We start from the raw sequence: 26,491 nt of genomic DNA, 5'->3' as shown, positions 1-26,491 counted from the left end.
TTCCCGATTCAAAACGATTCTCATTCATTCAATACATAGGATTTCAGCAGGATCTACCCCAGTCTGCTGACATGCAAGCAGAGTAGTAGATTTTTATAAAAAGCTTTTATAATTGTAAAGGACAATGTTTTATCAACTGATTGCAATAATGTAAATTTGTTTTAACTATTAAATGAACCAAAAATATGACTTATTTTATCTTTTTGAAAATATTGGACACAGTGTGTTGTCAAGCTTATGAGATGCGATGCAAGTGTAAGCCACTGTGACTAGGGTTGGGAATCGTAAGAATTCGAACGATTCCGATTCCGATTCCTGACGATTCTCGATTCCGATTCTTTTAAGAGGCAGGGTCAAAAAAAGTTTAGGATATTTTAAATGAGCTAGCTAACCTACAGTCTTTCTGAATGAAATAGTCTGACATTCTCCATCAATTTTAATTCTATTAACTTTTTATGAACTTTACTATAAATTCCTCACAGGGCTGTTTTCAACTAGAATATGAATATCAAATCTATGAACTTGAATATAAATTATGAATACATTTTCCCAGGGGTAAACTTTCCTCAAGAGAGCTTTATTTTTGAAAACCTCATGAAAACACATTTACACATAAGTGTATGATGCTGCAGGAAACCTCATGAAAACACATTTACACACAAGTGTATGATGCTCCAGGAAACCTCATGAAAACACATTTACACACACAAGTGTATGATGCTGCAGGTACTTAAAAATGTTACCGTGCTCCCACTGATGGGCTAACCTGGTGCAGAAAAGCAAATAAACAATAAGAAACAACTTGCAAAACCCAGTCCAGATTAGCAGCAGGTACAGTATAAAATCAGAGACAGTTCTTGTTTAGGAAAATGACCATATCCGCCTCCTCAGGCAGGATGCGTGAGCGTTCTGGACAGATAGTGTCTCCTGCTGTGGAAATTACACGTTCACTGGGTGCGGAAGAAGCTTGAACGCATAAATAGGAGAAAGCGAGATATGACAGCAAAGGATAAGTCTTTTGTTGGTTCCACCGGACCACCACCATGCAGCAGGGTCGTCAGACATAAGTATCGGTGGAACGTCCTGGTACATCTGCAGCTGCAGCTCTCTCTCCACTCGTTTCTTGATGGACATGGAGCTCTGTTATTTTGCGGTTATTTCATTTTTTTTTGTAAAGTAAAGCCACACTTTCGACCGCCGACGCCCGCTATCCATGCTTGAGCTTGACTGACTCGCTCGGCTATGCTAACACTTCCGGCGGTGGGCGCTTCTTCGTTGGTGTTCAGCGGCTTCTTCTTCCGGTTCGGCGGACATATTTTTTTCCGGTCGGCGGACTGGTATCGAAAATAGGAATCGAAATATAAACTTTTGAACGATTCCGGGAGAATCGGAAAGTTAGTCCCAGTTCCAATCGATACTCGATACTCGATACCCAACCCTAACTGTGACACTATTGTTCTTTCTTTTTTTTTTCATAAATGTCTAATGATAATGTCAATGAGGGATTTTTAATCACTGCTATGTTGAAATTGTAAATAATATTGATACTGTTGTTGATAATATTCATTTTTGTTTCACTACTTTTGGTTTGTTCTGTGTTGTTTGTGTCTCCTCTCAATTGCTCTGTTTATTGCAGTTCTGAGTGTTGCTGGGTCGGTTTTGGAATTGGATTGCATTGCTATGGTATTGCTGTGTATTGTTTTGTTAGATTGATTAATTAAAAAAAACAATAAAATAAGAAATAAAAAAATTAAATACATTTTTTTAAAAATTGATTTTAAAAAAATGTGAAGTGTGAAGTGAATTACATTTATATAGCGCTTTTTTTCAAGTGACTCAAAGCGCTTTACATTGTGAAACCCAATATCTAAGTTACATTTAAACCAGTGTGGGTGGCACTGGGAGCAGGTGGGTAAAGTGTCTTGCCCAAGGACACAACGGCAGTGACTAGGATGGCGGAAGCTGGGATCGAACCTGCAACCCTCAAGTTGCTGGCACGGCCCCTCTACCAACCGAGCTATACCGTCCCAAAATGAGAATCGATTCTGAATCGCACAACGTGAGAATCGCTATTCGAATTCAAATCGATTTTTTCCCACACCCCTAGTGCTTAGTATGCAATTTAAGCTATTGATGTGCATTTTTTTACTGTTCTTTTTCTATGACTGACCTATCAGATACGTTTTATTTTCCTGTACACCAGGGCTGGCAATCGTGCGGGCCGGATCAGGTTTTAGCCGGCCCGCGGGATGAGTTCGAAAAGTATAAAAATCAGCCGAAATTTTTGAATGAAAGAAACAGCTGTTGTAAATGTGTACACTAGATGTCACAATAACAATTTTTTGTATCTTTGTAGATGATGCTACATATGTAAAAAAAAAAAAACCCACAAGATGTTAGTGTACCAGTCGAGGAAAATGAGCAAACTACATAAATACCATCTTGTAATTTGATTTTGATATATTTTTTTTCATCTTGATAGATTGAAAATTAACACCAATGAGTTGACTGATGAACATTATCACATCATTTATTCAGAAAGTATAAACAATGACAAATAAAGATAGAATACTATTAACTGCGACATGTAAGTTTTAAAAAAAACAACCCCAACAACATTATGATTTGTACATTTTCAGAATGTGCTTGTTCTATTTTTAAACAAAGAAAACAATCTGAAGTTGTCTTTATTTTTAAGTTATCGTGCAGTGATTTTACCAGTCCGACCCACTTGGCAAAATTGGGGCCCTTAGCAGAATTTAATTTTGAGTCGTCCATTACAAATTGTTTCTACGTTTTATTTAATCTTGAGAGATTTTAAAACTTTTTTAAATCAAACTGGAATTCAATTTTATGCATGTTTTGTACTAAAACATCATGGGAAATACATTGTTTAATAGGTTTTTATGTAAAATATCAAGTTTAACATGAAGTTGCACATGTTCCTTGAACAAACGATACGATATCTGTAAGTCAAAATTCTAAATAGTTATACCAACGACAACATAAAGGATGGGAGCCACCTTTTGACATTTTAACAATGAAAACCTAAGCCAAATTAAATTATTATCAGTGCTTCAGAAAACAGTATTTTCCGGACAGTAAACCGCTACTTTTTTCCCAAGCTTTGAACCCTGCGACTTATACAAAGGTGCGGCTAATCTATGGGTGTTTCTTTACTAACGGCCATAATGTATTTCATACAACAAACTTACATAGTAGTAACACAGACACAGAGACAGGAAAGATGTGTTATTGTTCGTGTTATGGCGTTATCCTTTGGACGGGTTCACTCACTGCAGGTGCTACGGTTGAAAGTTTACTGTATTTTCTTCTGTTTCGTGCCTTCAACCGGAAGAATAACTGTTCCGTTTACTAGTCGTCCATAGCCTCTACTCATATAATTTCTTCATTCTTTACTCCAAGCAACGTTTGTAAGTTTTACAATTTAACTAAAACAATTCATACTTACTAAACCGTCACATGTTTGATAGTAGTGTTTTCATGCATATTTTTACGTGCTATTGTAATGTAATCGGGCTAGCGTCGTTAGCATTTGGCAATAAGCCAACATGTTTACATGTGTCTGTGTTAGTATTATTAACTTACAACGGCATTCTTTTTGTATTGTTTTAGTTTCACAAATTCCTCCGTAAATTCACCAAAACGTCACGGTGGAGTTATTGAGTCTGTTTAGCTGATGGAGAGCTAGCTTCCGTAGCTAGTGGGTCCATGATGATGACTTCTGTTTTGTTTGGTCAACCGTTTTACTGCCGTGTGACAAGCACCGTTTGTAAACGTTTACGCCAGGGGTACCCAAACTTTTTGACTCCGGGGCCGCATTGGGGTAAAACAATTTGGCTGGGGGCCGCGCTATATATATATATATATATATATATATATATATATATATATATATATATATATATATATATATATATATATATATATATATATATATATATATATATATATATATATATATATATATATATATATATATATATATATATATATATATATATATATATATATATACATTATATATATATACACATTATATATCCATCCATCCATCTTCAACCGCTTATCCGGAATCGGGTCGCGGGGACAGCAGCTCCAGCAAAGACCCCCAGACTTCCCTCTCCAGAGCAACATTTGCGACTTCCTCCTGGGGAATCCCGAAGCGTTCCCAGGCCAGAGAGGAGATGTAATCCCCCCATCTGGTCCTTGGTCTGCCGCGGGGCCTCCTCCCAGTGGGACGTGCAACGAGGACCTCCCTAGGGAGACGCTCGTGAGGCATCCGCACGAGATGCCCGAACCACCTAAGCTGGCTCCTTTCCAAGCGAAGGAGCAGCGGCTCTACTCCGAGTCTCTCTCGGGTGACTGCACTTCTCACCCTATCTCTAAGGGAGATGCCAGCCACCCTTCTGAGGAAACTCATTTCGGCCGCTTGTATCCGCGATCTTATTCTTTCGGTCATTACCCACACTTCATGACCATAGGTGAGAGTAGGAATGTAGATAGCTCGGTAGACCGAGAGCTTTGCCTTCTGGCTCAGCTCCCGTTTCGTCACAACAGTGCGGCAGAGAGACTGCAATACTGCCCCAGCTGCTCCGATTCTCCGGCTGATTTCCTTCTCCATCTTTCCCTCACTCGTGAACAAGACCCCGAGATACTTAAACTCCTCCACCTGGGACAGAGTCCTGTCCCCTACCCGGACTGTACAAACCATCGGTTTCCTGCTGAGAACCATGGCCTCAGATTTGGAGATGCTGATCCTCATTCCAGCCGCTGAACACTCGGCTGCGAACCGATCCAGTGAGAGCTGAAGGTCACGAACCGAAGGTGCCATCAGGACCACATCATCTGCAAACAGCAGTGACGCAACCTTTAGCCCCCCGAGACGTATACCCTCTCCGCCATGGCCACGACTCCGCCTAGAAATCCTGTCCATGAAAATCACAAACAGGATAGGTGACAGAGCGCAGCCCTGGCGGAGACCAACCCCCACTGGAAACGGATCCGACTTACATCCAAGCACCCGGACACAACTCTCGCTTTGGTTGTACAGAGATTGGATGGCCCTCAACAGGGTTCCCCTCACTCCGTACTCCCTCAGCACCTCCCACAAGATCTCCCGAGGGACGCGGTCATACGCCTTCTCCAAATCCACAAAACACATGTAGACTGGATAGGCATACTCCCAGGCCCTCTCCAGGATTCCCGCAAGCGTAAAGAGTTGGTCAGTTGTTCCACGACCAGGACGGAATCCACATTGCTCCTCTTGAATCTGAGGTTCGACTATCGGCCGGACCCTCCTTTCCAGTACCTTGGCGTAAACTTTCCCAGGGAGGCTGAGTAGTGTGATACCCCTGTAATTAGCACACACCCTCTGGTCCCCCTTTTTGAAAAGGGGAACCACCACCCCAGTCTGCCACTCCCTCGGCACTGTCCCAGACTTCCACGCAATGTTGAAAAGGCGTATCAACCAAGACAGCCCATCAACACCCAGAGCCTTCAGCATTTCTGGACGGATCTCGTCAACCCCCGGAGCTTTGCCACTGTGGAGTTGTCTAACTACCTCAGTGACTTCACTCCGAGAGATCAACGTCGATCCCCCATCATCCTCAGGCCCTGCTCCTATCAGGGAGGGTGTGTCTGATGTATTTGGGTTCAGGAGTTCCTCAAAGTGCTCTTTCCAACGCCCCACGACTTCCTCACTTGAAGTCAGCAAAGTCCCATCCTTGCCGTACACAGCTTGGATGGTTCCCTGCTTCCCCCTCCTGAGGTGCCGTATGGTCTTCCAGAACAGCTTTGGTGCCGCCCGATAGTCCTTCTCCATGGATTCCCCGAACTGCTCCCACACCCTCTGCTTAGCCTCGTCCACAGCCACGGCCGCTGCCCTTCGGGCCCGCCGGTACCTTGCAACTGCCTCCGGAGTCCCCTGGGATAACATACCCCGGTAGGACTCCTTCTTCAGTCGGACGGCTTCCCTGACCACCACTGTCCACCAGGGTGTTCGAGGGTTACCGCCCCTTGAGGCACCTAAGACCTTCTGGCCACAGCTCGCATCTGCAGCTTTAGCAATAGAGGCTTTGAACATTGCCCATTCCTGTTCAATGTCCCCAACCTCCACAGGGATGGCAGAGAAGTCCCGCCGGAGGTGTGAGTTGAAGTCCTTCCGGACAGAGGACTCCTCCAAACGTTCCCAGTTCACCCGCACTACACGCTTGGGTTTGCCAGGTCTGTCCAGAGGTTTCCCCCGCCATCTAACCCAACTCACCACCAGATGGTGATCAGTTGACAGTTCAGCCCCTCTCTTCACCCGAGTGTCCAAAACATACGGCCTCAGATCAGCTGATACGATTACAAAATCGATAATTGATCTTTGGCCTAGGGTGCTCTGGTACCAGGTACACCTATGAGCATCCTTATGCTTGAACATGGTGTTTGTTATCGCAAGTCCGTGACTAGCACAGAAGTCCAATAACAATCCACCACTCAGGTTCAGATCAGGGAGACCGTTCCTCCCAATCACGCCAGTCCAAGTATCACTGTCATTGCCCACGTGCGCGTTGAAGTCCCCCAGCAAGACTATGGAATCCCCTGCCGGCGCCCCATACAGGACCCCATGCAAGGTATCCAAGAAGGCTGAATACTCTGAACTCCTGTTTGGTGCGTATGCACAAACAACAGTCAGAGTTTTCCCCCCTCCAACCCTAAGGCGAAGGGAGGCGACCCTCTTGTCCACTGGGGTGAACTCCAACGTACAGGCACTCAGCCGGGGACTCGTGAGTATCCCCACACCCGCCTGTGCCCTCACACCCTGAGCAACTCCAGAAGTGAACAAGGTCCATCCCTTGTCCAGGAGTGTGGTTTCAGAGCCCTTGCTATGCGTAGAGGTAAGCCCCACCAGATCCAACCGGTAGCGCTCCACCTCTCGCACCAGCTCAGGCTCCTTCCCCACCAGCGTAGAGACGTTCCACGTCCCGAAAGTCAGCCTCTGCTGCCCCGAATTGGTCCGTCCGGAGCCTCCACTTTCACCGCCATCCACTTGGCAGCGCACCCGACCCCACTGGTTCCGACCGCGGGTGGTGGGCCCACGTGGCAGAGAAGATGGCGTGTCCACGTAGCTTCTTCGGGCTGTGCCCGGCCGGGCTCCGTGGCAAGCCCGGCCACCAGGCGCTCGCTGACGAGCCCTACCTCCGGGCCTAGCTCCGGAGGAGGGCCCCGGGCTTCCTCCGGGCCGGGTAACGCATCCTCTTTTAGTGTATTATATATACACATTATATATATGTATATGTATATATAATGTGTGTATATATATATATATATATATGTATATACACATTATATATACACATTATATATATGTGTATATATATATATAATGTGTATATATATATATATGTATAATGTGTATATATATATATATGTATATGTGTATATATATGTCCATGTATATGTGTCTATTTGTGTGTATGTATATATATATATATATATGTATATATATATATGTATATATATGTATATGTATATGTATATATATATGTATATATATATATATATATATATATATATATGTATGTATGTATGTATGTATATATTTATATATATATATTCTTACATATATATTCCTCGCGCACTAATTGACTTAAAGAGCGCACTTGCTGCATGTCACGTTATCGATGGTAAAATGCATTTTTAGACAATATGATTTGCCTGAGTGGCTAGGAGACGGTAGAAAAAGGACTAGTAAGGACACATTTTTAAAAAATTAATAATTTCAACAAAAAAAATAAAAAAAATATTTTATTTTATTTTTTAACTTGGGACTTCCCGCGGGCCGGATTTTGGACGCTGGGGGGCCGTATCCAGCCCGCTGGCCATAGTTTGGGGACCCCTGGTTTACGCTATGTAAATACACATTTACAAAATCTTTCCGTGTGAATATCTAATTTTTCAACATGTATACCTGCGGCTTATATTCCGGTGCGGCTATTATATGGAAACATACTTTTTTTCTTCCAAAATGTAGTGGATGCGGCTTATACACTGGTGCGCTCCAGAGTTTGGAAAATACAGTAATTCCCATAAATACAGTATATATTAGTGGCATGTGTAAATTTGAATAATTATGATGTTAATCATATCAGGGTTTCCCACACATTCATTTATTTGTGGCGGCCCGCCACGAAAGAATTACGTCCGCCACAAATTAAAAAAAATAAAATAAAAAATAAAAAATTATTATTGTTATTTTTTTTTTTTTTGTCCTCTCCAGCTTCTCAGGCAAATCATATAGTTGATGTAGATGCCTATATCGGCTGTTCAGATTTACTTTACAAAAGAGAAGTGTTGGATACTTCTCTTGTTGCCTTATTTGTATTTGACTTTATTAAATGTATTTATATTAGAAACACAACATGTGTATATAACAAAGGGTGCAAAGTCTGCATGCAGTAGGAAACACATGGTTAAGTGTAGGGAGTAAAACTGATGGCAGTCTAAAGTTCAAGATTTTTGGAGCTCTTTGTTCAGTGGATCAGATGTTTGATGAAAGTCTGTGTCTATCTACCACCACTACTGTTTTCTGTTTATTTGTTACTGACTGTGGCAGGACACCTCTGCCTCTGTTTCACTTTATGTTGCTGGTAAATAATATGGTTGTAGTAGTAGGCTAAAGTTAAATTATTTAGTATGCACTAATTGAAGGGGCAGAGCTTTGAGACATTTTAGCTTTTATATTTCATAAGATGTATTTTTTGTAAGAACCACAATTAATAAATATATTTCAGTGAATAACTTATTGTTCAAATCTGTATATAAATATGTACATAAAGTGTTGTAATTATATTGTAGGATGGATGGATGGACGTTTAAAACAAAACTGTTATTATTAATTAGTAAGTATACATTTTTTGACCCTTTTTAGAGAAAATCAAATCATTGTAGTAAATTATGCAAATTACTCGATGATTTCATGGTGACCACGCCCATAGCCACGCCCCCACCGCCACAGGTATCTTGGCAGTTTATGGGAAACACTGCATATCTTATAACTTTTGATTGTTTACTTAATAAAACATTTATTTAAAAAAAAAATACATTTTACATTTATATATCTGAATTAAGGGTAACACTTATGTATTGTGTATGCATATATTATGTATGCAGTATGTTTTCTCTTTTATGTAACCTGCAATTTTGAGGTCTTAGATCTCCTGCTTTAAAAATATATGCCCAGCATATGTTCACATAAGCAGTTGGGCTAAATATAGGAGGCTGTCAAATATAGCTTTGTACACAAGCTGCTTTACTGCAGGTTTCGTGAAGTGTCTGCAATCTGTTGGTGCGTTCACGTGTTCTGCTAAAAGGAACTCGGCAACCTCAAACTGCAGTTGAGGTTTTGAGTTACCAAAGAACTGGTGCACAGCTTGTGTGGGATCCTACTAGTAAGATTTGTCTGGAAGTGGGCTCATGTTTGAGCCTAAGCCTTTTCATCTGATCAAGTGTTATAAACCCTTTAAAGAGATTTTAGGATTGGTCCTGATTTATAGCAACATGTCTTTTTGTCTCGATGTTTGTCATATTACATCATCCAGTCATCACTACTTTATGTTAGGGTTGAACATGTATTTTCAAGGAATTAAAACCATGTTTTTGTCTTTTTCAAGTGTCTACAATACATGTTTTAAGAGAGTCCTCTAAAGTTTCCCACAGAGGGCCGCACACTGAAAAATAAAAGAATGCAGGGCCATTTTGATAGTTTTAATTTTCAAAACCATTACAATATAAATATTTGTTTTAACCAGTAGGTCAACCTCGATATAAAGTTGGGAAAAAAAAGGTTTTATGCCCCATTTTGTTAAGGAAACCCTGTTTTTTGTTTTTTTTTATGGCAAAAGCACAAAATATGCTACATTTCCCCCCTCAAAAATGTCTAAGTGGAAGATTTGATGTGAAGTAATTGGAACCTTAAATTGGTCAACAATTCATAACACCATTGATTACGATTCATTATTATTTTTTGAGAAATGACAGTTTAAAAAAAAATTACAACAATTCTAAGTAATCAAAAAGGGCCCCCACTCACAAAACTGTAAAAATGTTTAAGTAATAATGTTTTTTTTACTTTCAATGCTTAAATGTCTTGATCAATTTCAGATCTATATGACGATTATGTTTTTATAATTTCTTTCCTTTTTTTGTTTATTTTTTTATCCTTTTTGTCAAAGAAAAAGTGTTTTTATGGCAAACACATAATATTTTCTCCCAAAAAATAATTCAAAGTGGAATATTTGATTTGAAATAATTGGAGCCTTGAATAGGTCACTACTTGTCAGGTTCAAACACTGTTGACATCTATTAAACAGACAAGAAGCAAGGAATCATGCAGAGACAGAGTAACATTTTGCTCAAATGATGAGAGACGTTTTTTGGGCTGTACTCTAGTTACAGATCCAAGCTACACTCTAAAGTTCAGCCCACGTGATCCTGTATTTATTTGGGAGGTCCCTGGTTACATCATTGAAGCTGCTGCTGGAGGAGGTGGGGTAATTTCAGCAACCTCAGTTAGACACAATATATGGCTATTCAAGAAATGCAAATGTGCTGACACTCGTGATATCACCTTGTCTCTGCTCTGTCTGCGTCACAGTACTCGATGTTCGGCCTTGGCAGTCAGCAGGCCGAGTCTGGACACAACACTGATACGAGACGCCTTGCAATCTTTTGGATTGCCAGCTTTGCACAGATAGAAAAATACAACTTCAGCACAATTGATAATAACTATAGCAACGGCCCTTAAGCATAAAAGTTGTGTGATAATATAGACATAATTATTCTAACACTACTTCATAACAACATTGATTTTAATTCATTATTATTTTATGCGCAATGGCAAACCGCATGTATGGCAACACTGTTATTAGAGTCAACATTACAACTTTTTTCTTGTTACATTTCACCTGTATGGTCTTTTATCCACTTTTTTGTACTGTTTTTTTTTTTTTTCAAAAAGTTAGGTGCACGCAGCAAATGGCCCCCGGGGCCACACTTTGGACACGCCTGCTCTAAAGGCTCTGATGACAGGAACGGTTTCAAACATTGTGCCTAAATGTTGTCCTCAGGTGGGGCTGGAGGCAAAGGCGTGTGGGGCCGATCTGGTGAGGTTTATGGACCCCAGCAAGTAGATGAGAAAGACCCCAACTATGATGAAGCTCAGGTATTGACTGCTTTCTAATATCAAGTGGACACACTCGTTTTAAAAATACCACATTTTCTGATGTAAAATAGACAATGGTAAATGTCTTTTTAAACAAATAATTTACATTTTTACATAGGTGTTGCTCTGTATACCTCGATTTACGGACTTAATTGGTTCTTTAAAAAAAACAGGGTTCATAAATAGAAAAGTTTCTATATTGAAACAATGTAAACATGAATAATGGGTAGTAAACCTTTTTACACTTTGGACACAAGATAAAGTTCTATGCAGTACTATATATCAAATAAATATAAATGACAAGGGAGTGATGGATCAACTTTCTGTTTAGCCAAAACAAAAGCAAAAACAAAAAGCTGAACTGACACTCTTCCTATGCAGCAGCCACATGCACACATGTTGTCACTAGCCCTGTGGTGCACTCATAGTTTGAAATCACAAAACACCCTAACTTTATTATCCAGGTCGCTACAATGATTTGGAATTTAAACAAAAAATACAATCCACTTCCCCTTGTCAGTTTTTATTCTTTGTTTGCAGCAAATGGGAGGGAGTCAGAGTCAGAGTCAGTGTAATGATGGTGATTATTATTAGCTCAGAGGAGCGGCTCCACACTGTGTATGATGACACATAATTAACTGCAAGCTAAAATGAATACAATATCAGCCAGCCGGCAATAATCAGCAATGGTAATCACATACTTTTTCACGAAAATCGGCCTATATTGATCTACAGTACACTGACAATATTTAAGTACACTGATAATACTTAATCTATTACAAGTGAAAAATCTGCTCCAAATGTTAATGTTACACATATTCATAAATATGTTAAACATGGGATGTGGAATGTTTTTTCTCAGGAAAACTGTGTGTATGAGACTGTGGTTCCTCCGCTGGATGAGAGGGACTTTGAGAAGACGGTCACGCCCATCGTGCAAGAGTACTTTGAACATGGAGATACGAATGAAGTAGCGGTAAGCATGGCCCAGGACTATGAGGAGAACTGTCAATGAATTCACTAAGAGTTGAGCTATTTGTCTGTACATTTAGGAGCTGCTATCAGAGCTGAATCTGGGGCCCATGAGGAGCGAGGTGCCATCACTGGCTGTGTCGTTAGCCCTGGAGGCTAAGTCCAGCCATCGAGAGCTGACCTCCAGGCTGCTGGCTGATCTCTGTGGGTCTGTCTTGTTCCGCAGTGACATGGAAAAATCCTTTGACAAACTCCTCCGAGAGCTCCCTGAGCTAGTGCTGGACACACCTGGAGCCCCTCGGGTGAGTGTGCGGTCATTGAAGCTAAACACCAAATTTAGTGAACGCTGTTTACATAAAAACATTCACCAGTTTTGACCACATTTTGGTCAATTAAAAGCCTAAAAGATCAACACCACATATACAATACAAGCACGTGTGAGGTAAAACCATGCAAGTATTATTGTAGCAAAATTATTTGCAAATGCGTTTATCAATCTGTGCATCTGTTATCTGATGTGTCCATGTACTAGAGATGCGCGGATAGGCAATTATTTCATCCGCAACCGCATCACGAAAGTCGTCATCCACCCGAACCAACATTTTATCAAAACCACAACCGCCCGCCACCCGGGCGGTATTTATCATTATTATAATATTATTGTCATTTCCATTAAGAAAGTGTTGACTATTGTTGCCAGGAGTGCGTTCCTCACACTTTGTGTGCGCAGTTACAGCAAGCAGAACGATGCTTTTAAGAAGTTAAAAAAATTATTTAGAAAGACAAGGCCTATATTTTCGTTAGGTAAAAAAAAATGTTCTGAATTTATTTCAATGAATATTAACTTGTTAACGTTATAATGCTCAAATAGGGACGAGGGCGGGGTGCACAGTGAAACAGTGAACAATTTTGCGACAAAATGAACCTTTATTGATTGATCTGCAGCCATGACAAAATATCAGACAATCTCCATTGTCAACGACAGGCAGGAAAATAAAGATAAACACATAGCCTATGTTGTAAGCAGAGGCATAGGCTCATACGTTTTTAAGTTGAAATAAAAAAATTAATAAAAAATGTGCCTATAAGCCTTAGGCTGTCAATCACGCACACAAACTTAAATTATACAACAACATATGTATGTCATCCCTATTTAAACAAAAATAAATTAAATAAATAATAATAATTGAATTATAATGAAAATAGACGGTCGCGACAAACAAAGCAGGCTAAAGGGCCTTACATTGTAGCCAATCGGAGATGCGCTTCACTTGAAAGCGAGGCCAAATAATTAACACACAGTAGTATATCTCCAATAGAAAAAAAAACAGAATAAACAACGCAATTGCCTTAATTCCTTTGCATTGTAGTGCGCCCAAACAACACGTAACCATCACAATTATTCAGCTGACCGAACTCAATATAGGTTAGACATGGGCTTATTTGGTATAGCCTAGGTAACGTAGACTAATTCGTTTAACATATCCAACCGTATGTCTACTTACTTTTTTTTTTTAGCACTATACAAGAATAAAATGGCATCTACAGTGCCAGGATTCATGCAGGCGAGAGCGCCTGGCCTCTAAAATGCGCCCTGCTGCGCTGAAGGAGCGCTCACTTGCGGCACTTGTTGCTGGGACACATAGGATTCTCTTTATACATTTACTATGTATATATATTTCCGAATTGGTTCAACCGCCATCCGCCCGAATCTATTTAAAATCTATTTTTTTCGTCATTCATCCGCCCGACCCGCGGATTACCCGTGGACACCGCGGGTGTGTCCGCAAACCACGCATCTCTACCATGTACTCATTTGTGTGTCTGTATCTCAATCGGTGTGTGTGTAATTAGATCTATGTGTGCGTGTTCTAATTTGTGTGCAAAAAAAAAAAAAAATCTGTGTGTTTACACTACATTTTTAGTGTAAAAAAAAAAAAAAAAAGTGTCTGTATTCAGATTTGTGTGAAGCAGGAAGCCTAATTAGCTGATTTTTGCGAAACTTCTGTCGTATAAGATTTGTGTGTCCATGCAGCGATCTGAATGTGTAAAAAGACTTGACTGACTGCAACTTTACCTTTCCTTTCCCTATACCCACCACTAGTTGGCACCCACTCATGTTATTCCCGTATTTTCCGGACTATAAGGCGCACTTGAAATCCTTTTTTTCTCTCAAAACTCGACAGTGCGCCTTATACCCCGGTGCGCCTCATGTACGGAATAATTCTGGTTTTGCTTAAAGACCTCGAAGCAATTTTATTTGGTACATGGTGTAATGGTAAGTGTGACCAGTAGATGGCAGTCAAACATAAGAGATACGTGTGGACTGCAATGTGATGGCAATATGACTCAAGTAAACAACACCAATATTTTATGTGTTCCATTGAAAATATAGAACATTACAGATGGTGCTCAAAAATCTATCAAAATGTTTTAGTACTACTTTGGTAAGCTATGAAGCTGCACTGTTTGATGGATTGTCAGCGCGTTAAACATACCAGTATTATTATGGTGTGTGTATAAGGTAAGACACATTATCTGGCATTTTCTTTCGCAATATTATGCAAAAGCAACTTTTCTTACCATCTGGTACCTGCTGATCTGTATTTGGGATCTGCATAAATCCTGAAAAATTGTGTGCGTCCGCCTTTGTAGTCTTTGGCGACACCGTAGTCGATAAGCGTCTTCTTTTTCTCTATCTTGTTGTCGTGGGACATTCATCCTGTGAGAAAACCTAACTTGTTCACAGACAACATTACTGATAACTTATTTGAAGAAGACAAACATATTTCTGACAACTAATTTACTGCTAAAACATGACATTTTACTTAAAGGGGAACTGCACTTTTTGGGGGGGAAATTTTGCCTATCGTTCACAATCATTATGAGAGACAAGAAGACAAAAGGTTGGTTTTTTTTGCATTCTGACATGTAAAAATCGGCTCGTTCTTGGTGGCAAGCAATCAATTCTATCTCTAAGTCACAAAAACCACCAACAATACTTCATTTACATTCCGTAATCTGTATAATAACCCAGCTGTAGCAACATTGTTATTGTTATTGTAAGAGCGAACACTGAGGAACTTTTTTTCTATCGTGGTAACACATCGGCATGCTTCGGTATTAGCCATAAACGCTTGCTACGGAAAGAGATAAGCTAGGACGAAACCCGTTGGAGTTTGTAATGCACAACCCAGTGCGATAAGACAACAATCTGTACTGACTGAAAAACATGAACAATCCTATTACAGCATCTGTAAAGTATTAGCCCACATTTCATGTTTTGTTTGTACATAGCCAGCCAGACAACGTTTGTACTGTAGTTGTAATGACAAGCATGACGTGCTGCGTGTATCATGATCAATATTAAAGTGACTCCCTCAATGGATAGTTGTCTGTTTGGTCCAGCTGGACGGGGAAGTTTTTTCCAATTTATTTGTGTAAGCACTCCATGTCAAAAAAGCTTGGCTTCAAGTTCCACATTTACAGCTTCGAGTCACACCGATGTCACTCTCTCGGCTTCCGCCTGCTCCAACGTCTCACCCACTTCTTTGTGCTCGCTTCTAGAAGCAGTAGTTCATCCTCAGTATTTTCAGCTTCAAAAAGATACGGTTTTGAATCCTCATTTGTCCAAAAATAGTCGTCTTTGGTGTCTATTATCAAGTCTGTCATGATTACAACATACTTGTGTTTGTTTCCGGAAGTAGGAACACACATTTGTTGACAGAAGTCAGAAGTGCGCTGCTATGGAAACGAAAATCATCCATCCATCCATCCATTTTCTACCGCTTATTCCCTTCGGGGTCGGGGGGCGCTGGAGCCTATCTCAGCTACAATCGGGCGGAAGGCGGGGTACACCCTGGACAAGTCGCCACCTCATCGCAGGGCCAAACGAAAATCAATGCGCAAAATAAAATACGGTAACTATTGTACATCTTACATATAGTTATGAACGTGTCTGTTACTACATTATATATAGACTTGAAGTGTGTCTTTAAAAGGTTGATGGAGGGTTTTGAGTTGTTTTAGAGGGCTTTGAAGGCTACAACGGTGACTCCCATCAGTCGCATCTTTCAAGCGTTTTTTTAATCATCTATAAAATCCTAAAAAAAAGACATGTTTTCTCTTATAGTGATTGTGAACGATACGCAAAATTACAAAAAAAAAGTGCAGTGGTGGCCTCAACACAGAATAACATGAGTGGGTGCAAGGCATCGACTTTGATTTTGCAAATCTGATTACACACATACAGAGATTAAAATGCAGACACACAAATAATACACGGACACGTGAATCGGATTACAGACGCAGAGTTCGAGATACGCGTTTGCAAATAGTTTTGCTACAATAATACTTCCATATAAAACCTTTAAACATGTTATATAATATTCTTATTAAATACTGTTAAAACTAATTAGATTGTTTGGCACACTTCAAACAACAGAACACTCAGTTTTAGCCGTCCACAAAAAAGTAGGAATGGCCATTGTTTACATTTTAACCGATAGTAGTACCAATTTGATACTTTTGAAACTGTCAGAGCCCGAATCCGTACTTAAGAAATGGAGAACATTACATTTTTTGTTAAAAAAAACAATGCCTTTTTATTTGTAACACACTAGTAATTTAAATACTTCAATAATATAAATCAAATGATAACTAAGTAATACCTTCAAAAATAATAATAATAGTTATAGCAAGAATACAGAACATAGAGAATTCATAACAAAACCCGACTTGCTTGTGCTGAAATGTTAATGCTCAAAATTCCGGGGTCCGTGAATGCACCTTGCACACCGTGACCGTTATGGCTGCATGAGGAAGTTATGTGTTGTTGTGGCAGTGTTACTGTTGACGTGTTAAGATCGACAAAGTTTAAAAAGAGCGTCAATACTCGCGTCTACTTACTAGAGGTTACTTGCATAATATTACTTTCAAGCACTTGTCGCAGGTGGAGCCTTCTCATTCAACCCTGAAATAAGGCCTTGCTAGCTACTTCTTTTTTTTTGGTCTGGTTACTACAATTTACTGATGCCTTCATAAAAGAAATTTCAGTACCCAACCCAAAACACAAGCGTTGCAGGCTTGTAGTTTTAAGGAATAAAAAAAAATCCATGTTTTTGAGTAGATAAAAGACACAAATGCAAAAAAATACCGTATTTTTTTGACCGTAGGGCGCACGGGATTATAAGGCGCACTGCCGATGAGCGGGTCTTTTTTCAGGTCTTTTTTCATACAAAAGGCGCATTTAAGGGGTAATATTTTGATTTGTCTCTACATTTAAAATACTTCTTTGTGGTCTACACAACATGTAATGGTGGTTCTTTTGTCAAAATGTTGCATGGATTATATTTTAAAGATCATCTTCAAGCCGCTTTCTGACAGTCTCTTCAGTATGCGCCGTTTTGTGGGCGGTCTTATTTACGTGGCTCCACTTCGACAGCGTCTTCTCCCCGTCATCTATGTTGTACCGGTAGTTTTAAGCGCTTCCGTAGCAAGTCTACTGACAAATATAAGTTAGACCTTTACGCTACTTTATATTAGAAATGGCAACAGTGGAGGATAAACATCGAGAGGATAGAGGAAAAAGAAGGAGCTTATTGATTACAGTGCGGACTACAATGGCGCATGCGTGCAAATCTTCGGGACATATGCAGATCCCAAATACACTACATCAGGTACAAATAGGAAATAAAAGTAGTTTTTTTCATAACTGGGCAAGACAAAACGCCAGATAACATGTCTTCTCATAGGTGCCATTTTGGGGTCCTTATACACACACCATAATAATACCTGAATGTTGAAGCACAGTACGCCTGACTATGGCAGCCGTAATGCTCCGCATTCCATCAAGCGCTGCAGCTTCGTAGCTTACCAAAGTCGTACTAAAACATTTTGCCCGATTTTTGAGCGTTGTGTGTAATGTTTTATATTCTCAACGAAACATCAACGTTTTGGTGTTGCTTGCTTACAGGTACTTGCTAGCGTCAATTATTGAACAACAGGCATCAACTTGCAGTCCGCATGTATCTCTAATGTGTGACTGCTATCTGCTAGCCACCCCTATCATTACGTCATGTACCAAATAAAATTGCTTCAAGGTCGGTAAGCACAACCAGAATCAACACATACATTAGGTGCACCTGGCTATAAGGCACACTGTTGGTTTTTGAGAAAATGAAAGGATTTTAAGTGTGCCTTACAGTCCGAATATTACTGTAAGTTGTGCGTGTGTCCTGTAGCGTAGACATGAGATCTCTGGTCATTGTCTGGCCGCTATCTAAAAATGCAAACTCAGCACAGCTCTTTGAAAGGCCTATTTGTAGTCCACTGCAGATGACCCCTTCCTCTCGGTCTCACTGGTCCTTTCTCACAGCTCTGTGTGTGTGCGTGTGTTTTCATAAGAGCATTATAAATCTACCCGGCCCCCCACAAAAAAAAAAACTATCCCTCTTTGTCTCCCTGTGTGACTTTCTCAATTTCTCACACATGCACACACACTTTTGTTTTTCTTCATGTGGCAGCCAGTCAAGCCACCTCCAGAGTGAGCCGTCTCTTGCCCGTACTGGAACAATAGTTGCAGTGCTGAGTGCATGCTTTGTAGTAGCCCGGGCAACAAAACCAGCTCTTTTGTTTACCCAAAATTACATGCTTGCATGACTGTAGACTAGAACACACACACACACACACATGCACACAGTTATTTACTCAGGAGCCAGCAGTCCAAACTTTAAAATGTCTGTTACAACACAATCATAATGGAGAAATATTGCTATAAACAGTATCTACATGTTTAGCTTGTTCTTTTAATTAATGCATGACGTCATTGCTTATGAAACAGACCCAATTAACTGACATCAATATCAGTTTGTTTTTTACAATAATATTTTATTTTTTTCTCTATTTTGCAGTTGATGGGCCTTTTTATTGCACGCGCTGTTAATGACCAAATATTGTCAAAGAGCTACATCGAGGGCTACAAAGGCCGAGTTGGCTGTGAATACACAAGGTATGACTAAAAATTATATTATTTGTTCTATTTTGTTTTGACGGAGACTATATATTTATTTTGTTTTGTTCCAGTACTTGTATTGGACTCGAGTGTGCATGTAGTACTTATTATTAGGGGTGTCCTGATCCGATATTGATGTCGGATGTGGGGCCGTTATCGGATGATATCAACTTGTATCTAAAATCTCCGATACAGTATAAACACCGATACAAGCAGTCCTGCAGCACGTTTACTTGTGCAAAGATTGACAGTCAGTTAACAACTAAAAGCGCACAAAATTAGTCTTTTCTTATATCTTAATAAAGTATATTATATAAGGTAAACATACTACAGACATACTGTATGTAGTAATTAACTAACTAAACTTTGTTTATATTTTATGTATATATTTTTTTTATTTTGATATCTTCTAATATTTTACTTCGGGGGTGTCCAAACCTTTTCCACCAAGGGCCTCATATTAAAAAAAGTCAAATATGCTATATGTAATATGTTTGAATATAGGAAGATAAAACACAGTGCTTTAATACCATCGGATGAAGCCCACGTACCACAGTTTGAGAGTCCCTCCATTAGTGTTTTTCATACCTACCTTTGTTCTCGGTTTGAGTGGTTTTGTATAGCCAAGCATTTTCTAACATTACACACTAAAAAAATAATACAACTATGTGTTGAATATTTGTGCTGATATGGCACAGATTATTATCGGTATTGGGTAACACTTTAGTATGGGGAACATACTCTAAATAACAGACTTAATTTAGAGTTATTTGGACATTAGGGGAACATATTGTAAGTAACAAAGACTTAATTTAGAGTTATTTGGACATTAAGGGAACATATTGTAAGTAACACAGACTTAATTTAGAGTTATTTGGACACTAGGGGAACATATTGTAAGTAACAAATACTTAATTTAGAGTTATTTGGACACTAGGGGAACATATTGTAAGTAACACAGACTTAATTTAGAGTTATTTGGACACTAGGGGAACATATTGTAAGTAACAAATAATTTAGAGTTATTTGGACACTAGGGGAACATATTGTAAGTAACAAAGAATTTAGAGTTATTTGGACACTAGGGGAACATATTGTAAGTAACAAAGACTTAATTTAGAGTTATTTGGACACTAGGGGAACACATTGTAAGTAACAAAGACTTAATTTAGAGTTATTTGGACACTAGGGGAACATATTGTAAATAACAAATACTTAATTTAGAGTTATTTGGACATTAGGGGAACATATTGTAAGTAACAAAGACTTAATTTAGAGTAATTTGGACACTAGGGGAACATATTGTAAGTAACAAAGACTTAATTTAGAGTTATTTGGACACTAGGGGAACATTGTAAGTAACAAAGACTTAATTTAGAGTTATTTGGACACTAGGGGAACACATTGTAAGTAACAAAGACTTAATTTAGAGTTATTTGGACACTAGGGGAACATTGTATGTAACAAAGACTTAATTTAGAGTTATTTGGACACTAGGAGAACATATTGTAAGTAACAAAGACTTAATTTAGAGTTATTTGGACACTAGGGGAACACATAGTAAGTAACAAAGACTTAATTTAGAGTTATTTGGACACTAGGGGAACATTGTAAGTAACAAAGACTTAATTTAGAGTTATTTGGACACTAGGGGAACATATTGTAAGTAACAAAGACTTAATTTGAAGTTATTTGGACACTAGGGGAACATATTTTAAGTAACAAAGACTTAATTTAGAGTTATTTGGACACTAGGAGAACATATTGTAAAGAACAAAGACTTAATTTAGAGTTATTTGGACACTAGGGGAACATATTGTAAAGAACAAAGACTTAATTTAGAGTTATTTGGACACTAAGTGAACATATTTTAAGTAACAAAGACTTAATTTAGAGTAATTTGGACACTAAGGGAACATATTCTAAGTAACAAAGACTTAATTTAGAGTAATTTGGTTAGGGTTAGATGGTTAGGGTTAGAGGGTTAGCGTTAGGGTTAGGGTTAGGATAAGGCCATCCAGAATAAGGCATTAATAAGTACTTAATACTGACTAATTAAGAGCCAATATGTTACTAATTTGCTTGTTTATAAGCAACTAATTAATGGTGAATATGTTACCCCATACTAAAGTGTTACCCGGTATTGTATCGAGACAACCAAAAACTATACCTCAATGAAAATGCACTCCGTACTCTATACTGCACCTTGGTACTGCCATACCTTACATACTGTGTTGAAGTATGGGGGAATACTTACCAAAACACAATTCATCCTCTGATCATATTACAGAAAAGAGCAGTGCGGATCATTCACAAAGTTGGTTATTTAGAACATACTCATAATCTGTTTATGCAATCAAAGATGTTCAAATTTGAGGACCTTGTTAAATATAATACATTAATAATCTTATATAAAGCATTTAACAAATTATTGCCGCCTAATCTACAACGTTTTTTTATAAGACGAGTGCAGGCTCATAACTTGAGAGGCTTTGGATATTTCTTATTGCCGAGAGCTCAAACCACTCGTAAACGTTTTTGTGTGTCTGTATGCGGAGTAAAACTATGGAACAAACTGGACTTACAACACAAGCAATGCCAAACTATTAATCGATTTAAACTATTATACAAACATGGGGTCTGGTTCAAATATAGAGATGAGGGTCTTTAATTTGACCTGCTGCTATACTCTGTCTCAAAGTGTTAACATGTGCTCAATGTTTCCTTACCATTATTGCTATGTTGTCTATTACCATTGTTGGTATATTCATTCTTCCTACATTGTTGACACAAATGATTGTTACAGTGTAATAATTATTGTTACGTGTGGTAATGCCACTATGATACAACATCTGTATTATAATCCTTGAACAAAGTAAGAGTGAAACTCATGTGAATAATCACTGAATGGAGAACTGGGGGTGGGATTAAATAAATGATCTTCTTCCCACTCCCTTTCAGGCAAAACTGGACAATCATGCAATATATTAATTTATATTATTATGTTTTGTCAACTTGTACTTCTTTATGTCATTGCCTGAAATAAATACATGAAAATTAAAATTAACCCTACTTTTTTATACCCCTATGTTGACGTGAATAATGAACTGATCTTGCAGGGCGGCACTTGACCGGGCGACAGTGCTGTTGAAAATGACTAAAGGGGGTCTTCGGGTAGACAACCAATGGTCCGCAGGTGGGGGACGGAGACCTGTGACGCAGCTCGTTAAAGAGGTGAAATAGTCCTTCATGTGTAAAAATCATTGCATCTTCATTTTCTGGTCCGCTGTGTTTGTGCAAGAACCTCATGTATGTTGATCATGCGCTATATCAGATGAACCTGCTGCTGAAGGAATACATTCTATCTGGAGACAGCATGGAGGCTGAGAGATGCTTGAGGGATTTAGAGGTTCCTCATTTCCACCATGAGTTTGTCTATGAGGTGAGCACACGCACACATCCACATGCCATCGACCAACAGACCTGACTCCCAACACTTTCTTTCAGGCAATAGTAATGGTATTGGAGTCTAAGGGAGAGAAAACATTCAACATGCTTCTGCAGCTTCTTCGCTCACTCTCTGTATCGTCCATCATCACTGTGGAGCAAATGAGAAGGGTAAGATGACACCTGGTGGTTCGGTTATGTACCGCACTTGTTCACTCTCGTTTCTGTCTTCCTCAGGGCTACGAAAGAGTTTATATGGACATAGCTGAAATTAATATTGACGTCCCTCGTGCATACTTCCTCCTTGAGCAGTTTGTGGAAAAGAGCTTCAGTATAGGTGTCATCGATGTGAAGTTAAGAGATCTTTGTCCCTGTAGGTTAGTGCAGCATGCTGTTTTCCTGTGATACATATTTAAAATATACAAAACCCAAAACCAGTGAAGTTGGCATGTTGTGTAATTCGTAAATAAAAACAGACTACAATGATTTGCGAATCCTTTTAAATTTATATTCAATTGAATAGACTGCAATGACAAGATATTTAATGTTCTAACTGAGAAACATATTTTTTTTTGCGAATAATCATTAACTTAGAATTTAATGGCAGCAACACATTGCAAAAAAGTTGGCACAGGGGCATTTTTACCACTGTGTTACATGGCCTTTCCTTTTAACAACACTCAGTAAACATTTGGGAACTGAGGAGACCAATTTTTGAAGCTTTTCAGGTGGAATTCTTTCCCATTCTTGCTTGATGTACAGCTTAAGTTGTTCAACAGTCCGGGGTATCTGTTGTCGTATTTTAGGCTTCATAATGCGCCACACATTTTTAATGGGAGACAGGTCTGGACTTCAGGCAGGCCAGTCTAGTACCCGCACTCTTTTACTATGAAGCCACGCTGTTGTAACACGTGGCTTGGCATTGTCTTGCTGAAATAAGCAGGGGCGTCCATGATAACGTTGCTTGGATGGCAACATATGTTGCTCCAAAGCCTGTACGTGCCTAATTAGCATTAATGGCGCCTTCACAGATGTGTAAGTTGCCCATGTCTTGGGCACTAATATACCCCCGTACCATCACAGATGCTGGCTTTTCAACTTTGCGCCTATAACAATTTGGATGGTTCTTTTTTTCTTTGTTCCAGAGGACACCATATCCAGTTTCCAAAAACTATTTGAAATGTGGACTCGTCAGACCACAAAACACTTTTCCACTTTGCATCAGTCCATCCTACATGAGCTCGGGCCCAGCAAAGCCGGCAACGTTTCTGGGTGTTGTTGATAAATGGCTTTCGCTTTGCATAGTAGAGTTCTAACTTGCACTTACAGATGTAGCGACAAACTCTAGTTACTGACAGTGGTTTTCTGAAGTGTTCCTGAGCCCATGTGGTGATATCCTTTACACACTGATGTCGCTTTTTGATGCAGTACCGCCTGAGGGATCCAAGGTCCGTAATATCGCTTACGTGCAGTGATTTCTCCAGAATCTCTTTTTTGATGATATTATGGACCGTAGATGGTGAAATCCCTAAATTCCTTGCAATAGCTCGTTGAGAAATGTTCCTAAACTGTTGGACAATTTGCTCACGCATTTGTTCGCAAAGTGGTGACCCTCGCCCCATCCTTGTTTGTGAATGACTGAGCATTTCATGGAAGCTGCTTTTATACCCAATCATGGCACCCACCTGTTCCCAATTAGCCTTTTCCCCTGTGGGATGTTCCAAATAAGTCTTTGATGAGCGTTCCTCAACTTTCTCAGTATTTTTTGCCTCTTCCATCCATCCATTTTCTACCGCTTATTCCCTTCGGGGTCGCGGGGGGCGCTGGAGCCTAGCTCAGCTACAATCGGGCAGAAGGCGGGGTACACCCTGGACAAGTCGCCACCTCATCGCAGGGCCAACACAGATAGACAGACAACATTCACACTCACATTCACACACTAGGGCCAATTTAGTGTTGCCAATCAACCTATCCCCAGGTGCATGTCTTTGGAGGTGGGAGGAAGCCGGAGTACCCGGTGGGAACCCACGCAGTCACGGGGAGAACATGCAAACTCCACACAGAAAGATCCCGAGGCCGGGATTGAACTCACGACAACTCAGGACCTTCGTATTGTGAGGCAGACGCACTAACCCCTCTGCCACCGTGCTGCCATTTTTTATTGCGTCTTGTGCCAGCTTTTTTTGAAACATGTTGCACGCCTCAAATTCCAAATGAGCTAATATTTGCAAAAAATAAAGTTTTCCAGTTGGAATGTTAAGTCTCTTGTCTTTGCAGTCTATTCAATTGAATATAGGTTGAAAAGGATTTGCAAATCATTGTATTCTGTTTTTATTTACCATTTACACAACGTGCCAACTTCACTGGTTTTGTATTTGTGTATGAAAGTTGTGATTAATGTCTCTCCTTTCTCCCGCCAGGGGCCGCAAGAGGTTTGTCAGTGAGGGAGACGGGGGTGTCGTCAAGCTGGAACGCTAAGAAGGAGCTCTTTTAATGTACCCGTTCCTAGATGAAGCTACCGTACTTTTTTTACTTGCATATTTTTCCAAAATATTTTGCCTGCACTTCTCGTAAGAGTCGAGAGAATTGAGTTCTCGAACGGAGGCAGGTCGACGAAGCTGCACTTTTGCAACAGAAGTGTGTTGGTTTCCTCCAGTGTTTGCAGTATGATTACATAAGCCAACCCTGAAAGTGCCACACCTGTGTGTCAGTCATTCCATGTTATGCACAGTATTCTGATTTCACTTGACACACCTTTTTTTGTGTTCCAGAAGGCAACCGTCTGTACAGAAATGACTGGTTCGTGTCAAAAAAAGAGCTTTATAAAGAAAAACTTGTACGGAAAGTTCAGGGGAATCTTGTTTGTCTTTGCAATACTGACCCCCTTACTAGCTGCTTTTTCTATGCTCTTTGACACGTTTTCTTTTGTCTTGTCCCGCAAAGATGTCATTCTTGAAGGTAACAAGAAAAACGGCAGTTCAGGAAGTATTGGTGTTTAGAGTGTTTATTTTTATATCGACTGCACTGGTGTATGTGATTTCTCATGTGTTGCTCTCAGTTCGTTCATTAAAACAACAATAAGTCATCACGCTTTGTTATTGTTACATTACATTGAAGCATTAGCATCATCAGATATCAATAATATGAAAAAGGATAGGATACAATTATTAAAAAGGAACATATATACATAATGGTGATGGTACTTGTTGTGTTTGTATCCAAGATGGAAAGTCCTCTTCAATTGAAGCTCTAATACAGAAAATCAGCCTGTGGGTGTCGACTGAGACTGCTCCTTCATTGCAAGTTCTTGCTGCCTGACAGCCTCTTGAGCCTCTATCTGCATCTTCTCCAGCTTCTCAAGCGTGACGGACTTGAGTGGAAGCAATTTGGGCTTGCAAAGAACCATGGTAGGGACATCTTCCATGGAAAGCTGCCCTGTTGATGTGATTCAAGAGTGGGGGGAAAAAAATCAACTAAGTTTCTGATTACTCTATAAAAAATATACAGTGCACCCGGTAAACATTTACAGCCTTATTCCAAAATGGAAAAAATGCAGTTTTGTCCTCAAAATTCTATCTAATGACAATCATATATAATTAGCAAATTTAATAAAACTAAAAAAGCCCATGTACATAAGTATTCAGTTTTTGTTGAATACTTTGTTGATGTGCCTTTATGAGAAATTATAGCCTCAAGTCTTTGAATATGAGGCCACAAGCTTGGCACACATCTTTGGACAGTTTTGCTCATTCCTCTTTGCAGCACCTCTCAAGCTTCATCTTGTTGGATGGGAAGCGTTGATTGTACATTTCTGCATTCATCTTTCCTTC

The 26,491-nt window shown here is 39.6% G+C and overlaps 1 protein-coding gene across 2 annotated transcripts in view; it reads left to right on the top strand.

Annotated features, from left to right (window-relative positions):
- Positions 1-25,746, top strand: part of pdcd4b (programmed cell death 4b) — a 32,876-nt gene extending 7,130 nt beyond the window's left edge. The window contains exons 4-12 of one of the 2 annotated variants that reach the window (XM_062033210.1): positions 11,136-11,230; positions 12,093-12,206; positions 12,283-12,504; positions 19,114-19,211; positions 22,334-22,448; positions 22,549-22,656; positions 22,722-22,832; positions 22,899-23,034; positions 25,082-25,746. In XM_062033210.1, the coding sequence (XP_061889194.1) occupies positions 11,136-11,230; positions 12,093-12,206; positions 12,283-12,504; positions 19,114-19,211; positions 22,334-22,448; positions 22,549-22,656; positions 22,722-22,832; positions 22,899-23,034; positions 25,082-25,155 (1,073 nt within the window). In that variant the 3' untranslated portion in view covers positions 25,156-25,746. Of the gene's footprint in view, positions 1-11,135; positions 11,231-12,092; positions 12,207-12,282; positions 12,505-19,113; positions 19,212-22,333; positions 22,449-22,548; positions 22,657-22,721; positions 22,833-22,898; positions 23,039-25,081 lie in introns of both variants that reach the window. The other variant, XM_062033211.1, reaches the window with a different exon arrangement.
- Positions 25,747-26,491: the final 745 nt, after the last annotated feature.

This window comes from Entelurus aequoreus, linkage group LG22, assembly GCF_033978785.1.
Source record: "Entelurus aequoreus isolate RoL-2023_Sb linkage group LG22, RoL_Eaeq_v1.1, whole genome shotgun sequence".
NCBI classification, from domain to species: domain Eukaryota; kingdom Metazoa; phylum Chordata; class Actinopteri; order Syngnathiformes; family Syngnathidae; genus Entelurus; species Entelurus aequoreus.
Note: the sequence above shows the minus strand (reverse complement) of the source record. Positions and strands in the feature narration are given on the sequence as shown.